At 40.6% G+C, this 18988-nt stretch overlaps 1 protein-coding gene across 1 annotated transcript; it reads right to left on the bottom strand.

Annotated features, from left to right (window-relative positions):
- Window positions 1–2827: 2827 nt before the first annotated feature.
- Window positions 2828–18634, bottom strand: npdc1b (neural proliferation, differentiation and control, 1b; the record flags this gene model as incomplete). The annotated part of the gene is made up of 9 exons (XM_083978557.1): window positions 2828–2938; window positions 3704–3803; window positions 4481–4560; window positions 5125–5206; window positions 5663–5729; window positions 7029–7244; window positions 7341–7430; window positions 8948–9115; window positions 18565–18634. The coding sequence occupies 9 exons, from the start codon at window positions 18632–18634 to the stop codon at window positions 2867–2869; spliced, it is 945 nt and encodes a 314-aa protein (XP_083834683.1). The 3' UTR covers window positions 2828–2866.
- Window positions 18635–18988: the final 354 nt, after the last annotated feature.

Below are 18988 nucleotides of genomic sequence, written 5' to 3'. Positions count from 1 at the left end.
TGATATATCCACATGCATGCTAAACATAGTGTAAAGAAGTCCTTCTTAGTGTATAGAACTTGTTATATGTAGTCTGAAAACAGTCTTTATCAAAGAGAGCCAGCCTTGTTCTAGAGTTCCTTCACGAGACCTAGTCATCATCAGAGAGAGAAAATGACAAGACAAGCAGCTTGGGTTGTTTAGCTCTCAGCACTGGTGAAGGGGAAGAAGAGCCAGCTATTATTAGAAAAGGCAAAAAACATGACAATTGTATCTTTTCTGGTCATTCCTGACACAGTACATCCAACCAATACATGTTGTTCTACAAGCTCAGTGCGTTACAATAAACCATCTTTACAACACAGTTAAAGCTTTCTTGTCTTAATACTTCCTTGTATCTGCTATACATGTTTCTCATACTGACACTTGAGTACGTGTGCAGGTCACGTACAGTTGAATATGCTCCTTTATTTTGGGGAGAGTTGAAAGGCTGTGGGAGTGGGGCTGAAGAGAGGTGCCACAGACAGCGGCTTTCCTGAGAAACAACAGCGACGGGACACATTTACAGCTGTGGTCCCTGCCAGACTTCTGTCACTGGACTTTAAGTGTGTAATATCATCTACTGTATGACCAATGCAAAATACAGAAAGGTAGTTGCGTACATTTGCAGTACTATTTAGTCCAAGTGAAGAGAGCTGGTCCGGTAAAAGAAAAAAACAGAGAATACAGTATGTTACAGGGATGCACCAATCTAATCTTATCTGTCATGTATCATATCTACCATTGTTAAAATCCACCCTGGTATGAGGGAAGACAACATTAGATTGGGGCATATTATATCTGCACACTGAATTACTGTATAGAAGTTCTGAGAAGCCAATGTTTGAATAAAATCGTTTTTCAATTTGAGGTTGTGATTATGTCTGGGAAAATGTAAAAATGTGATGTTGTTATGTTTAAGAAACATATAATTACCACAGTTTAAGTTTAACATAAACTTCTAGTTGGCATTACCATTGTGAAAGTTAATTTAACATTGTAAAAATGGAATTGCACCAACTATGGCCTGAATTCAGTTTTGGTGATGATTTTCACACTTGTAAAACTATAACATTGGAACATCTGATTGAATATTCTGGCTAGACTTGTCATGTCTGCCTAATTTAAGTAAATTAGATTATTTTCGAGCAAGTTTAATTTTAAATCAGCTGATTCTAATTACATAAGAATCGCAGATTTATTAGTATGTGTTTCCATTTATGCTGTTCTGGCTCCGTTGTGTGTTTGCTATGTTGACTGTTTTAAAATGGTTGCAGATTACAATTAGTCTCTTATCGTGTAAGATCGTCGTGTAGGTAAATATTTTATCAATAGTTTTGTCATGTTCGTCAAAATCCGTAAAAGACAGGATTGAAACATTGTCTGTATACTAATAAATGTTTAGAAGCTGTGTGAAGTTATGTGGACGCTCTCTGCTTTACACGTAAAAGTGCTACATTTAAGTTCCCTGTGAGGTCAGAATACTACAACCAGGGCCACATTGAGGGAAAAAAAGTCTAACTGTCGAGAATAAAGTCATAAAATTAGAAGAATAAAGTTGTCATTTAGAAAATAAAATGATAAAAAATATATTTTAAGAAAAAAAAGACATCATGCTGCGAAAATGAGTCACGTCCTCTCATGGTGAACTGAGGGCGGACTGGAGGCTACAGTGTGATTCGGGGGTGAGTGTGAGTGTGAAGCAAGTATGAGTGAAAAGAAAAGCAAGTGTTTCTCTTCACCTCTGGGCACAGCTGTTGTGAGTAAAGGAAATGAAGGTTGATGCTGAACTCACAACATTTCTACTGGACTAGATAGCTGCCAATGTAAATATTGGCTATGTAGCGACAGCAAAAATGTACATACAGTATTGCACCTTTAATCTACAAAACTATGACATTTCAGCTAAAAAGTATTATGCACAACACATATAATGGGTATAATGCTTTAAAAACTTGAAAACCACAACTTGTGTGTAGGAACCCTGCTAACACAGTCAATGATATGAAAGCAAACAGCGCAATATTTGACACAGCAATCGAGAGTCTAGTTGAACATGTGAACGGACACACAGTGAGAGGTCAGATCTCTCTCCTGTACAGTACATTAGCAGCTAAATACAGATCACAAAACCATGGGGACCAGCCACTTCAGCAACAGCATGGCCTCACTCTGTGTCAGAGTTAAACATGAAGACGTTTCAAATTCCTTTGAAATCATTCAAGTTGGCAAGAAACTTGTAAGACCTGTAAAATGCATATTAGCTCTCGTGTTTCATACGCAGCATCATCAATTCATGCATAGAGCAACTAGACTGAGAGGCTACATAACAGTGAGATCAGGGTGCTGCATGAAATATGAAAATTACATTTCCTTTTAAAAATACTTCAGTCAAACCAAAGCCCAAATGAAAACCTGATAAATTAAGTAGTTACCTATCAATAAATATATCCATCTATCAATAAACTGACAGAAATACTTAGGTTAGTGGCATCTGAAAACTGTCTGTGCATCAGACTCTGCTCTATTACCAAAGGATATCATATTGAATATGTGTGTGCTACCTGACAGAAGTCATTCTCAGTTCTTCCATAACGGTTAATTACAGTCTTGTAAACAAAACTAGGAGAAATTCAGATAACATAATAAGAGACTGTGGCTGTAGGATGGGAGACATTGGTCCCAGATTCAGTCCTGCTTCAAACAAGAAACCAGCCCGGTGACGTTTGTTCACTGTCCACGAACGCCATGCTCTTCCTCCTCCGTTTACCTCACACTCTCCATTAAAGCGACTGGACTGAGGAGTAAATTAAACTATTTTTACACACAACGAGTTGAATGTCCGAGTTTACTTGTGGAACCTCTGAAGGTAGAGGGTGGAGTCGTCAAACAGTGGGTTTTTCACTTCCATTTCCCCCGTCTACAGATGGACAGAGAGAAAGACAGAAAGAGAGAGAGAGAGAGGAGCTGCATCAGCTACACTTTCTAACAGAACAAGAAATTATGTTCCTTATTTTCAAACACCCATTGTTTCTGCATGTAGAGAAAGTTGAGACCATGAAATAACCATTGAATAAAAAAAGACACATAGTAGGGATCAGAGCGAATTATATTACATATAGTTTCCTGACCTGTGGGCTGTTATTAAACATGGTGAATATTAATTGTAAGAGTTAATTGAGGTGATTTATACAATGCTTAATTTAGTGATTCTTAGGTTGTCTTTTTGGGTAACAATACCATTGTCATCATGACAAATATTATCGGCTAGTTATTCATGATGACTCATATCTAGATTTCGAAAACGGTTGGTAATGTGATCATAGTGCTGCTTCAGCTCATTTCACTCAGTTTGAACTTCCCTGAGAAAAAAAAAGACTTTGTGTGTGTGTCCATGTGAGTGGAAGTAATTGTACTTCAGTCCCTCCAGCTGCGTCTGATTGTGTAACCACGACTTAAATAAAAATACCCAGCGCTGTCGGATACTCAAATCTGTATTGCTCATTACTCCTTCATTAAACCAGGTCCCCTCTCCTGGCCTGCAGGCAGCTCTGTTCCAGCCGCCTGTATCAACCATGGGTTGCTGATCCAAGGTCTCCACTGACAACAGATTTAGCAGATTTAGCAATGTGGATGATTATACAGGCGCAGTCAGCTGTAATGAAAGCAAAGATGATTTACTCACAGGTGCCAAACCAGGACACTCGTACACGGTGAAGTCTCCGTCCTCATTCTCCTCGTCTGTGGATGCTCCTGAGTCAGGAACTTTGTGCTCATCCCTGTGTCTGCATCACATGGCGCACACACACACACACACACACACACGGACAGACAGACAGAGGGCATAAGAGCTCTGTAGCAGACATTTTGAGCCATTCACGATTCTGTGAGTCAACATTTCTGCAGGAAATCTGGAATTACCATAGTTACCAAGGGATGCCATAAGTGTTAAAAAACTGGTGAACATTGCCTATGAAATAGTAGAAGTATGTAGAAGAATAGTTACAGACACTAAAGAAAAAAGACATTATGTTATAAACACAGAGCTCACCGGTGATTCACAACTGTGCGTAGTTGTCTGTCTAATGATGATATGATAATTAATTAAAGATCTGCTTTCATCACATCAGATCAACATTATCATTTCTTTACAAACAGGGAGTGAATGAAGGGAAATAAAGAATCACAAGTCCTGAACCTACAGCTGTATAAAACAGTGCTTTCTTATCCCTCTTTATATGCTCTCACTCAGATACTGACCGGCTGATTGAATTAATCTGTTAGGGGTTTCAGAGTTTAGGCCCTGGAGGGGGATACAGCTATTAGGCGAATCATACACGCCAACGAAAGAAGTGTGTGTGTGTGTGTGTGTGTGTGTGTGTGTGTGTGTGTGTGTGTGTGTGTGTGTGTGTGTGTGTGTGTGTGTGTGTGTGTGTGTGTGTGTGTGTGGAGGAAGACTCACTTCTCCAAGGAGAGCATCTGCTGCTTCTGGTGCTGGTAGTGGTACATCTGAGCGCTGTGGGCCAGTTTCTTGTCCCCGGGCTAGAACAAAGTGCAGGGCAGAAGGGTCATGAGGATGTCAGCGGTACTCATCCACATCACAGTCACACCGTTCAGGTGGCCTTTACTTTCTACCATGTGTCTGTACCGCACGTGTTCATGTTGTAAAACTGCTGAAAGGGCAGGTCCCTCTGGTCCTTCTGGTCATTTATGTGGTGCCCAGCAAGACATTTGGTGAATGATCTTCCATTTAAAAGCATTCATTTAAGGTATATAAGATATGTAAGATGTTTAAGATGATATAATGACATCTTATTATTTCTTGTGTCATTAAGCTCAAAGAGTTATTAAGCACAAAGGTTTAAACATGCACGACAACAGTTCTATTCTCTTCTGTTATAAAGATATGTCATATTACACATGGCCATGCTTTAGGCAGCAGCATTACTAATAATAAATAATAACATATTTCAACGTTATAAGATCAACAAATAATAGTCACAACTAACATTTTCAATACATTACAATATAGTTTTTAGTGGGGCATGACATTATATTATACACATCTTACTGTAATCTAGGACAGATCTAAAATGTTCTGCTCACCGTAGTGTCAAAGTTCTGGGCTCCAATCAGTCCATAAGCAGCAAAGTCCACCTTCCGAGTGAGACGCACACCTTTCTGCAATCTGTCGGGAAAAAATGAATTTGGAACGGACTGGCATGTCATACTGTGTCTCTGTGACATTTTCAACAGCACACAACTTTGCACAATAAAATCCCCCTGCTACATTGTCAAAACTTAATGGCACTATTTTTCTTTGGGAACAAAACAGAAAATTAGACCAATTAAGATGTGAACACAACTGAAAACACTTTAGACTTCACAGCTATTAAAAAATAATTGACCCAGTTTTCCTATTTAGCGTGACAAGACCTTATTTAATATCAAAGATTTCCACCAGGAACGAATTACCTTCTTCTTTTGTTTCCTCCACATCACCTCCATAATTTCACTGACTCCCTGGACTTAATACCTTATCCAAAGCAGGACTAGCAACCAGTGTTCAAAGCTTCTGTGAGTGCTACCTACATGACTTACTAATGTTTGTTTTTTTTCCAAGAAAGAGGAATAATCATCTTACCTGACCCAACAGGCCCCGGCTATTATCAAAGCCAATGAACCTGCCGCGATGAAGATGGTGCTCATGGCTGAAAAGAAATACATACAGACAATTAGGGGCAGAGAGCGCTGTGCATATCTGTAGGTATCAGAGGAGGACATGATGCCTGACTGCTCTGGAGACGTGTCTGAAGCAGAGTGTCAGTGTTTGTGTGCACTGGTCATCACCAACAGTGAAAACAGTGATGACAGTAATGGAGTGTGGCAGAACTAAATGACAGTAACATACAGGCTCTATTCTGAAACCTTGAGGCCAGTCTCGAGATTTCCCAGCGTGCAGTGCTGACATTTGTCCTGACAAAAGAGGTCTTTTACTGGACTCACCCCAATAATTTCGAGTTTCTTTTTAGGTTTTGACATCACAGGAAAACTTCCCCCCTTGCAATGTGACTGCTTTTTCTGCTGCAGATAGCTACTTTATGATTGTTGTTCATCTTTATACTCTCCAACACCTTTTTTTATTGAGGCTGCATTTAGCGCCATCTGCGATTCCAGCACTAGCAACCTGAGGGCGCTTTGTGTATGTGGTTATACTGGTTTACCCTCTTAATATAATATAAGATAATGCACAAAAATAGGAATAATCAAACATACAATAACTTTCTTTTGGCAGAGCTTGATTTGTATTTGCCAAACAAATCAGTTTCAGTATGACAGCTCTTATACATATATTAAGAGTGCAAACTAATTATGTCATTTTAAGCCCTCTATTATGTTATTATTATTTATATAGGGTCCTGAAGCAACAGCCTTCTGTCAGCTACACTGGGAATGTAAATACTGCCCAATCTTACATTAGCAATATCAAACTGCTAAATTATGGCAGTAGTGAAATTTATGCATAAATCCATCAAGTCACAATATTTTAATGAATACAAATTGATCTCACCTCCTTTACAATCTGCTGTGTGTGACCATCTGCTGCAACACGTGATTGTCATCTTATCTGTAATCTTATTTGTTGCAGTGCTTCTTTGCTTTTATTACATGAATCTTTATTGTATTCTATATTCCCTGTGTAGTACATTTCCTTGTCTTATTGTTTGTTTGCCAGAGTGTGGCAAAAATGTCCCGACATTGGACAATAAAGATGTGAAATGAACTGAACATTAGAATCTCTTCAACTGTTATTTTCAGTCACCAGACCATGACATCATAAAGGAAACTTTCTGAACATCGTTGTCATTCAGGCACTGGCTGGAAAGCTGTATTATGCATTGTTTTTATTGTTTGTTTTAATAAATATTTATCATCAAATCAAATCCTCCTGATCAAAGAGGACTAGTTACTCAGCAAATCGGGTTGAGGTTAAAGGACAAGAGACTTACTGATGAAGACGCGGTCATTGGTGGGGTAGGGGAGGATGACGGGACTGCTGAGCAGAGCGGGGGTGTGGTTTGTGGTGGTGGTGGGTGGAGTCACTCTGGTGAACGGGACAATCTGGCCAGTAGCATGCTCTGCAGTTGAAGGTCTGTGAGTGTGGCCCAGCTCACTGAGCTGCTTGGTTATGGGTCGGACTCTGGGGAAATCCTCGGAGGGTGGAGCTGAGATACGGAAAGGACAGTTTAGAGGCATTACATCAGCAGAGATGTAGCAGAAAATACCAACAACAGGGGTAAAGTATTTAGCTGCTCCACTACCTGGTAGCCTGGTTTCAGTTCTCTGCTCACTGATGATGGCAGCCAGGAAGTCGATCTCCTCATCCAGTTCAGGGTGTGTGCTTGTCTTACCTGGGAGAACACATAACCAGAATTCACTCATTCATTCATTCAATTCTCTATCTATCTATCTATCTATCTATCTATCTATCTATCTATCTATCTATCTATCTATCTATCTATCTATCTATCTATCTATCTATCTATCTATCTATCTATCTATCTATCTATCTATCTATCTATCTATCTATCTATCTATCTATCTATCTATCTATCTATCTATCTATCTATCTATCTATCTATCTATCTGCAGTATCTAGGTGTTCTCTGCCTCCTCCAGGATACCATAAATCCTAATATTACGGATGAACAACCGTTCCAAATCAGACATGTTTCCTTGTATAATGATATTACACTATTCTTCCCATCATCAGCTAATGCTGTTGAGAATTTCTTTCAATAGAAAATGACAACATTGCCTCATGTGACAAAAAACAGAAAAACAAAACAAAACGGCGGTCTTCTTGTTATCGTTTTAATGACGGATCTCAGGCTCATTCACTTCCTGTGACCCTGTGCTGCACGATCATCACACTGCCTTAGGTCTGTTGTGTGGGAGGAAGAATACAAGTGTGTGTTTGTGAGTGCAAGGCTGGGGTGGCAAATGTGCCAAATAGTTTTCATTCGTCTATTTTTATATATAGTATACTATGAGTGTGTGAACCTGTGTTTGTGTGTGTGTGTGTGTGTGTGTGTGTGTGTGTGTGTGTGTGTGTGTGTGTGTGTGTGTGTGTGTGTGTGTGTGTGTGTGTGTGTGTGTGTGTGTGTGTGTGTGTGTGTGTGTCGGTGGATGGGCAGCAAGGACAGGGAGGACAGTGAAATGAAAAACACACCAGAACAGACAGATATATGGATGTGAAGGTGGCTGGTGGGTCTCAAGGTGATGAATGAAAAGCATCACTGCAGCAACAGGGAGGAAAAAGAGGATGAGAAGGTAAAGAAGCCTCTCTGCTGCTGCAACCTCTGTGTTGTGCAGAGAAAAAAATGAAAAGGAGAAGAGAAGAGAGAAGAAGAGAAGAAGCTAGAATAAATTAAAACTGCATGTGAGACTTTGCACTCCTGCACATCTCGTGGGTGGTCACAGCAGGCTGGTTAACGCAGTCGTGCATTATAGCGACTGCCAGACACCGTGCTCATAGCTTAGTTCCTGTACAGACTGTGTGAAAGCAGGACAGATGGAGCCAGAGACCACACAACGTGTAGCTGTGTATCAGGCCACACAATGGAAATGTCATGTAAATCAAATGATCGTCTCTCCAGGTGGTGTTCTGACTTCACATGTGCATGCAGGTGTGCTCAGTGTGAGACTATCATCAAACATGGGACATTCAGGGAAGACTGGGTAATATGAAGTCCAATACACACTGCTAGAGCCAATCCCTTAAACGACAACAACTCAGAGAGGCCGTTTTTGTAGCCTCTGTAGTAATTAAATCAATTGATTGATAATGTTCCTATAATTACAAATATTGCTGAATGACTAACTGACTGAGTTGTGTACAAGGCCAGAGTGAGGACAGAGCACCTACCTTTAATGATGTGAGCAGAATGAGAGGAATGTCTCCTCTTGACCACACATCGGCCATGGGAGTTTTCCACGAAAGGGCGCAGGCAGGGGCCGCAGTGTGAGCTGCCCGGCTGGCAGAAGTGTCGTCTTTCTCGGGCACAGTCTAAGCTCCGGGGGCACAGATGGGATCCTGCTGATGAAGATATAACAAAGGAAAACTATAAACAATGCTCTGAGGAATAACATTTTCAGTGCAACAATCGTTAAAACCAACAAAAGAGACAATTTCAAAAAAATCTTTTTCACAGAGCATTAGAAGAAAAGACCAATACCACCAGAACTAAGGCAGCTAATTTTAGCACAAACAGCTTTGTTTGACGTTTGAAGTCCAAAGGAAATCGGAAAAAGTGTCACACTTTTGTATTTGTATAGATTAAACAGATAATAAGGTATATATTTACCTAACTTGCAAGTATATTTTGTTACCCGTTTTTCCCTGATTCCTGAACTAACAGGCTCCGGGCTTTATAATTATCATACAAACATGAGTGGCATTAAGTTTTTCAAAAGTAAACTGATAGGCTACACATCAACATCAATTGTCTAAAACGTAATAATGGCACAAAAACTTCTCCTGTTTAGTTTGTTGCTCTATCAAATAGCCTATATTACACACATTGAGGATTACATGTGTGTTTTTGTAAGTAGGACATTTCTCCATACCTTATGTTACAGTTTTTCTCAATCGCTTTAGTGCTTTTCTCAAATCACTATTACTGTAACATTTGCACAACAGTTAGTGCATTTCTCAAAACAATTATTACAAAATGCAAAACCTAGTGGATAACCTGCAAAAGTGCGTCACTCGCTCAAAATGGATAGTTCATCCCTCAAAAGCAAGTATTCATGTCAATGAAACTGTCAGTGTCGTCAAAATGAGAAGTCTTGACACCATTGTTTATGGACAAGATAGTCAAATGGCTTTGTCATGTTTTCATTATGACAGTTTATTCTCTAAGTGTTTTCTAATGCAGAAAAATCAGGTCTTGGTGATACTACCTGAAAATGGTCAAGACAGCAGTACCGTATACACTACTTTTACAGCCATTTGAAAACTACAATAAAGTTACACATTACTGTATTTAGTGAAGTAACTGATACTGACTACGTACTGTATGTTTCACATTTTTACTGCATATGTCCTCTGTAATTCTATTTTGTTCACAGTTGTTTTTTTTTGTTGTGCAAAAGAAAAATATTCCTAAAGTTATTGTCATCATTGCTTTGTCTCTCAACCTTATGTCACTGTTTGCAATCACCATTGCACAAATGGCTTCCTCTTGTTGCAGAGTAAAAAGGGTCCTCTCCCACCTCTGTGAGGTTGTCTTGCAATGCTATGTGGTGCAGAGTAAAATTACAGTAATGTACAGTAGGCTACATATACTGAATCAACCCATATTATGTACTGTAGTGTACAATACTGTAAATATGGCAGATCTTTTCCGTAAGTAGGTTGCTGTAACACACTACAATACAGTATTTCTGTATGTATGTAAAGAAATGTATGTAAAAAAAAAATGCTTGTCCCACTGTAGCTTACAGTAATGCCTGACACAATGACAGCAGTGCAGTGCAGATTGTTTAGTGCTGAATTACTGTCCAATACCACACATACCTGTTCTCCCTAAAATGTTTGAATAATTGAATTTACAGCGGTTCTCCCAACATTTAAAATGAGTTTGACAGATTTTGAAAACTAGTTCAACAATTTTGTATGTAATGACTCAAGCAATGAAATTAGGACTATTAGTTTTATAGAGAATGACTATTCAGCGTTCAGAAGTATAGTTCATTTTGACTGACAGGACATAAGCAAATGTTGTAAAACAGCAGAGAATTGTATGAGAGCAACTGATACATGTCCAAAAGCATTTGCAATTTGTTCAAAGGAAGGAGAAACTGCTACGATGATTTGGACAAATGACTACATGTTGTGGAGGTTGAACTAATAGTTATGAGAACTTTCATTCTGATCTGAGAAAAGCACCAAAGCGATTGAGAAAAACTGTATTATATGATATACTTCTAACATTTTCCATAGGCAGTAAATCAAACACATGCACAGTAACTGTGAAGTTTCCATGGGTGTTATGTTCTTTACATCTGACAGAAATCCTATTCATAAGATAAATGCCCACTGTTGTGTCGGAAACATATCTATCATTCCAATACTCTACTGTAGGCTATATGGACAGGTGTATAGATCAACTATAGAGGAAGGCTGCAGTTGTGGCCGCATCTTAACGGGAGAAGCCGGAAATTCAAAGCAACTCTTTTCCGCTCATGTGTGTACTGTATAAGAAAATACAAAATCAACGCTGGAAATCTGCTCCCTGAGTCACACAGAAGTCACAGGAGATTGCTTTAAACTGTCCTGACTGCATGCGTATGTGAAGGTCAGAGATGATATAATCACAAGGCATTTCAGGGAAAATGCCAGCTTGGAAAATTATATTTAGGACAACATCACAGCCTTTAGTGTGATTGTGTTTTAGATTATAATCTTGTCATCCTCTTTACATTGCTTTATTGCACATGAGAGAAGAAGACATCAGTTTAAAGGGTGAAGAGGATTCATTGGATTTTTCATCCAGTTTTCTCCACAACAGCCCCATTGAGCAGTTAGAGCATTGCTGCAGGTAGCTACCTCCCCACAGGGAGTATCTGTTGCGCCTGTTGTTTTCCTGTAACACTGCACCCATTTACCTGTGAGGATAACAGAAAACATGTGAACACACAGCACCGGTGTGAAGAGCAGAATAAAACTGGACTCTTCGCCTCGAGAAGTGGAAAATAATTAGAGCCAACTATCAATATTAACCCCTTCAGCCTCCTTGTCAGAATCGCTCTTGTCTCTGCTATACTGGAACCCAGACACTGGTTGTCATGAGAACGTCCATGGCAACTGAGGAGGTGTGACATCATCAAGGGGTGAGTCACAGCGCGAGTGCACAAGTCAAGGATGGAGGGTTTGTCTCAGGCTGGTGTAATGAGCAGAGAAAGGATGACAAATGCACAAGGAAAGAAATGATTAGACCATCAGTGATAACAGCTGAGAGCAGGTGAAGCGTTCATTTCTATAAAAATTAGAGGCTTACTTTTAACACTTTTTATGACTTACTATTCTGTGGTGTGTGTGTGTGTATAAAGGTCCTGGCTGCGCTATAATTAATGCCATGGCCAAAGCAGCTATCAAACTGTACGGCCCATACACACTCCCAGTGGCCTAATCTTGCAGACTACAACAGCAGTGCTAATCTATGCAAAAGCTTTACAACTTGCTGATGGAGAGCAGGGTGCACTGAGGCCCTGTTTCTGTGTCTGAAATGAACTAGCTGGGCTCATTCATTTCAGAGCTAAGCACAGGAAAACAGCTGAAGCTCACAGATGTCTAAAGACCCATGGACCAAACCCCTTCCCCACCTCAGTGAGGACACTGTAAGCACCAAACTTAACTCAACATTAAAGACAGTGAAGTACGGGCAAGTAGCACATGCAAATATCACCACCATGAAAAACACACCAGTTTAGGTACGTGTGTTGACTCTAGTAACACAATATTTCATTAAAATGACACATGGTCAAGGCCAAACAATCCTACACACATTTGAGACTTTCAGATCATCAATGGGATCAATCATGGAGGCATAAAAAACATTTTCACATCATGATCTGTACCATATTATTTCCTGAGAATTGTAAATTCAGCACTTTTGGCACAATCTGCTGACAAACCAACACTGTCAATAAAGATGAATGTAGCCTCCCTGACGTAACCCACAGGTTTTTGAACAGCAGGTTAGACGCTCAGAGTGAGTTGCTCTGCTGTTAGCATCTTGGCAGCGTTGGACTCCGAGTCTCCGACCCAAACAGTTAATCTAGAAATGAGCATAGAGGAGGGGCACAGGTGGAGTGAGGCCAAACCTTCAATTACATATAACTTTAAGCCTTAATGAAATGTAAAAAAGGTGAGTTATGTAGAGATTCACTCACTACACTGTTGTCTTGAGGGAGGAAATCAGCAGTAGAAACTAAATGTGAATGAGGTATGAATGAATAATGGTTTCTGTAAAGCGCTTTGGGTGTTGGGAAAAGCGTAATATAAATGTAAGCCATTAAACCAGACTCTAGTGATCAGTAGAAGAACTTCATTTTTTAGTCTCGGTTCAGGTAAGAGGTTTGTATTCTTATGTGCTGCACATACAACCTGCTTACTAGAGTCCTGCGGTATAACTGTGCAGACATCAGTACACAAAGTCTGTGCGCACCTGCTGCACACACTGTGAAAACTGTCTGCCAGCTGCACTGCTTTGAATACCTCCATATTCAAATAGTAAGTGTCTGCAGAGAAGCTTTATCTCTGCACATAAGAACATGTATTATCAGGCCTTTATGCTTTAGTCAGTAGCACTCATGGTCATCGACTCTCCGAACACCAGCAAGATCATCAGTGTCAAATAAAGTCACTGTTTCCTAGCAACTTCTAGCCCCGTGTTTTGTCAAAGAAGGTGAAACATGTTCTTTCTTTCTTTCTTTTCACTTTGACGTCATCTCAAATGAACTGTACTGACAGAAGAGAACTGTGAACTATTGACAACTGTAAACTACTCGGGGCCACCACTGTCCCCTCGGCTGTCAAACAGGGTCAGTGGACTCTCTTGGAAAACCAATAAACTCACAGCAGTACTGCAAATTTTGGAATTTAGGATTTTAATTTTATTCAACAGCTTAAATTGTAGTAGCAGCACTGACGTACTGAGCTACATGTCCTTCAGAGCTTTTAGGGTTTTGGAGTTGCAGAAATTGGATTGAAAATGGATTTTCGTCTGACGAAGATCCATGTGATCGAAACGTTGATCTACTGTACAATAAACACATGAGGAGCTGATACAGACTTCACCCTTTTTTTCTTCTGAACTCATACATGACCATGTCCAGGATCACATGAAATCAATGGTGGATAATTAGACTGTGAACTTGACTCCATCACCGGACACCTAACTCTGCAGGCTACAATATACTAAAATCAGAGCGAATCTATCACACAAACTATATATATATACTATATATTGCTGTCACTGATATTTCTTGCATTTGACTAAAACACCAGTCATTACAACTGGCGCTATTGATCTCATCACTGTGTTGCACAGACTGTGTTAGTGGCGTAACTGCAGCCTGTTGACCCAGTGCTGGCATGGCCCAGTTTTTGATTGACCGGCCCTCCCAGTGAACATGACAACAACAGCTTATTTTAACAGCATTTAGCTGCATCTATGGGCTTTCTATCTCCTCTCCCTTTCTGCTCAGCTTTTCCTTATTTCTGACCCAGTGTTTCCTGCACATATATTTGGTGACAATAACACAATTTCTGAGATCCTTCATACTTTATTCATTCATTAGCAGCACGTTACTGCTACTAGATTATTATTATTTCAGACCTGAGGGAAACAATGTGACCTTGCACGTAAGCACACGGATACAGATTTAAGACAGCAGAGCTGTATTATCTTTAATTACTGTGCGTCGCCTACAGGCATGATTATGTTGGTTGCCAGATAAGTGGGTTTGATTGGTCCATCTCATTCTTGCTTGCTATATTTGCACTGGTGAGGTTGACTGTTCGAGGCAGGGAAATGTCCCAGTGCTCCCGATGTGCAGTCCACCAGTGCATGAAATCAGGATGCTGAAATGACAGATCAATCGAGCTCATGCTATTTATCATTGATGATGCACATATATACTTGAGCTCATTTCTCTTCAGTATAAACCTTCCTAAGAAGAAGCCCACAGCCATATTGTCAACTTTGGACAGTAGAATCTCATACTTCTGAATACTCTCACATTCACTCACACTGCCCTCAGCAGGTTTGCTTGTGTGTATGAATATGGGGGGTAAGTGGTTCAAAAAATGTAGTGCCAAAGGAAAGTGCTTTTAATTTTTCGATGTGACCACATGTTCCACTCAGCAGAGAACAATTTGTGGGACAGATCATGGTTTTTCCTAAATTCGCATCCCACTGCAGAGCCATGGGGGGCGGGACTAGATAAGCTTTAGCTTCTCCCGCTTTCCCTTTCGGCCATGTGTATTGTATTATTTGAACTAATATGAAGTGTGATGATGATGATTTAATTGACATGCCCGAAATAAACAAATAAATAAATAAATTGTTAGCCAACTGAAGGATACAATCACAATCGTGCAAAAACATACTGCAGGTTTTATTTGGTAAACCACCAGGTAAAAGAAGCACAACTGAAAGAAAGCAGCTTGACCTTTACCTGTAGAACTCCACTAGGTCAGGATGAGTCAAGCAAACATTGTAAAGAAATTTAATTAACACAGTTTTCTTTTCCTGATTCACACCATGCAGAAAGCAGCAGCTCCATCCACAGCTTCAAACGGGGGTTCACAGGAAGAAGTCTTAAAATAGATGGCTCAGAGTAAAAAGCAGATGCAGAAATAGAAACCTTGCTGAAGCATCTTTAAATTGACAATTACCGAGCTGCAGCTCAGGAGAAGGAGACGATAACCAGCTCCCTCTAGCTTGTGTAATTCACACATATGTGTCACCGAGTCCCTGGGCAAGACACTGAACCCAGAATTGCTACCTTCAATTCAGCCCAGAGCTTAGCTGCTAATACTGGTCGTATCAGCACAAGGATGACAGTTATTGACCTTATTGTTACAGTTGGATGAAAATGATTCAATATTTCAAGGGGCTTTGAGATAATACACTGAAGTTAATTTATCATAACAGAAATGTTCTAAGGAGAAAACTAAGGAGCCCTTTTTATTTCACTTGAAACAACATTGGCCAGCTGGCCATGACAGGGACTCTGAAGTGACAAGGATTCAGCCCTGGACCACGAAGATGTTAAACTGACACAGAAAGGAATGAGACTGTCAGTGATTAACTGATAAATGTCCATTAATTTCCAATTGATAATTTAATTAATTATTAACCAACAACACAGAACAGTCAGAAAATGTATGACTGAAGTATCTGTTGTGCCACTAGGTGGTGCCTCTGACTGTTTGCTGATAGTCTGTGAGGTCTGTGTAAATCATAAAATCCAAGAAAGAAGAAGACGTGGCAGCTCACTGTGCTCACTGTGACAGTCATGTTGATGAACACTGCAGCACAAAGTTCAAATTGTGAAAACACATTAGAGAGTAAGAGCCTGAGGGATGAGGCTTTCTAAATCAACTATTCACAGATTGGGCATATAAAAATCAGGCCAACTGCAAACACAGAGGACAAACACAAATCTCATCTGCTCAGATTATCATCAGAGCAAAACGGGTCGAGACAGCATCAGCGGGATTCCAATGAGTCTGTCCTCAAATACCAAAACAAAGAAGCAACTGGCTGCTGCACTGAGAGACTGGGGAATCAGTGCAATGAAAACTGAGTTATGTATATTATGTTAATATGTTATGTTTTATGTGATGTATAGGCCCTACTGTTACTACAGCCTCTGAAGCATCATTAGGACAATACTGTCGAGCAGGAAGTAGGGCTGTAAATTGTTGTCAGAAGTAGCTAATGAAGACAGAGACCAGCTCAGTCTTCAGACCTGAACCCTATGGAGCTGCTTTCACATCAATTGAATAGAATGCAAACATAACAGTATGTTTGATTTCTATAGCATGATGAAGCAACGGGTTACTGCAGCTGCTGAAATAAATGTAGTTAAACAATAAAATCCCATGACGCTGCACACACACACAACATCCTGCTGATGCAAGAACAGGTGAAGAACTCTAATTTATAAATTCATTGAGTCATCATAAAAAAACAGCCCTAATTGTTATTAAAGACCAGAGGACCAGCGCCAAATACTGCAACTCCAGTGTTTACAGTCAGGCCACTGCTTATACAACTAGATCATTAACCTCAAAATAAGCACAGTAACAGTTAAACTGATAATTACCGGACAACCCTGAGACACACACACACACACACACACACACACACACACACACACACACACACACACACACACACACACACACACAGTATATACAGTATATATATTAAAGGAAAAACCACACAGATGCACTGCAAGGTGAATGTTATCTATCATGTAAAGAGCAGTGCTGCACTGAGCAAAAAGACGGAGCACAGCAGATCATCAGCTGTCAAGGAGATGGATCACCATCACACTCCAAAAGGTGTGCGTGTGTCAGGCTGTGAGTCGTGGCTCTCAGATCAGAGCCAGACCGTGTCACACTGCATTAAATAATGCGACCATCTAAATTCGGTGAAGAGATTCACAGCAGTGTCACATACAGTAATGGTGTAAAGGCGTGTTTGTGTCTCAGTTTGATGATGTTCTGCCATTGGATTATCTTGGAAGACCACTTTGGTCGAAACGTTGCATTTACACAAAAACATTTGGGAGCCTTAATCCAGTGTGCAGATGTTCTCTTTTTCCTTTTTCTCTGATCCTATGACTATCCGGCACCTGGCCTAAAATAGGACTGGATGTGCGCACAACTACTCTGTTTTTCCTGTCAATCTCTGCCATTTACCTTATGACTCAAAATGCAAAAGGGGGATTGTGTGGATGTCACAGTGAGCCCTGAGAGGTTAAATGGTCGTCATCTTCGGTCAGTTACGGAGACCTCTTACGCTCTGACAGCAGGAATGTGTTTCTGAGGACAACCAGGCCCCATGGCGACACCTCTGCCATGATACCACCGTCATACCCACTCACACACCCTGAAAACATCCTGTTCCAATCTATTTCTCTGGCACTGAATCACCCTTCTCCCACCTCACTGTCTAATGTGATTTCTGCTGCACGGTCTCACAGCCGCACAAAGCAACACCCATCACTGGCTGGAGATGCCTAGAGACACTGAAGCCTTCATGTGTGTTTGTGGTCGTGACTGATCTTACACACAAACTTCACCACAACTTCACATACTATATAAAGCTATTCAGAAATCACTGTAGTGACCATAACATTCAGCATTTTCTGATCATTTCCAGATCCATGTGTCAAGTGAATGACACCCTTATGAGGAATTGTGTAGCCTATAACACATCACACAAAAGTGAAAATGCTCAATGGGTTATTATCAAAATTGTTGTCAGTTTTCTTCTTTCTTGACATAATCAATCAAAATAGACCTGAAAGTATCAGTCAGTCAGACTGATACTTTCAGATCTGTTTTTAGGATATCATATCTAAAACATGAAGAAAAAGTAACAGGCACATGGAATCATCATAATAATATTTAAAAAGATCAATGATGTTAACTATTTCCTAATTATTAAACATGCAACCTACATTGTCCTTTAATTGCTAAAAAAAATAAAAAATAAAAATAAAAAAGGGTTACATTCTGTTCATTAAAATTAAACATGTACTAACATGTTACACAATCTATTGCAAATCACTACTAGGTTGTGTAAACAATCAAGTAGGCTACTACTGCACCACTACAGTGACATGGTCATCATTTGTTGTCAGAGGTGAGAGGAGAGGATTACAGCCTGATGCTGGAGGCCCGGTGCTCTACAAGCAGCCGAGCAGGTGGCAGCAGCAGCCAGCGGGTCTTCTTACCTGTCAGACACATCCCCAGCGCCAACAGGGCCGCAAACACCGCAGCCTGGCGGAGCAGCGGGGCCCGCATCCTGGACGCAGCTCACCGACGACTGTCAAGGGCCACGGAGATCAACCAGAGGAGGAGCAGGAGGAAGAGAAGGAGGAGGAGGAGAAAGAGGAGGCGACGGCGGAAGGTAGTCGGTGCTGATCATTCCCTCACCCCCCCATCCCCTGGTGCTCAGGGAGGAGAGGACTCAGGTCAGGATAAGAACCGGGAGATGAAGAGACGATGCAGCGGCGGCGGCGGCTCAGATCACCAGTGTCCCTGTGTGTCCGCTCCTCCAGGCTGATGATGCTGCTGATGCTGCTGCTGCACTGATGCTCTCCTGTTACTGACTGAGCGTCATCGCTGCTGCTGATCCAAGTCAGTCCGTGATGTCAG

The sequence above is a fragment of the Trachurus trachurus genome, assembly GCF_905171665.1.
Source record: "Trachurus trachurus genome assembly, chromosome: 9".
Lineage (NCBI taxonomy): Eukaryota > Metazoa > Chordata > Actinopteri > Carangiformes > Carangidae > Trachurus > Trachurus trachurus.
Note: the sequence above shows the minus strand (reverse complement) of the source record. Positions and strands in the feature narration are given on the sequence as shown.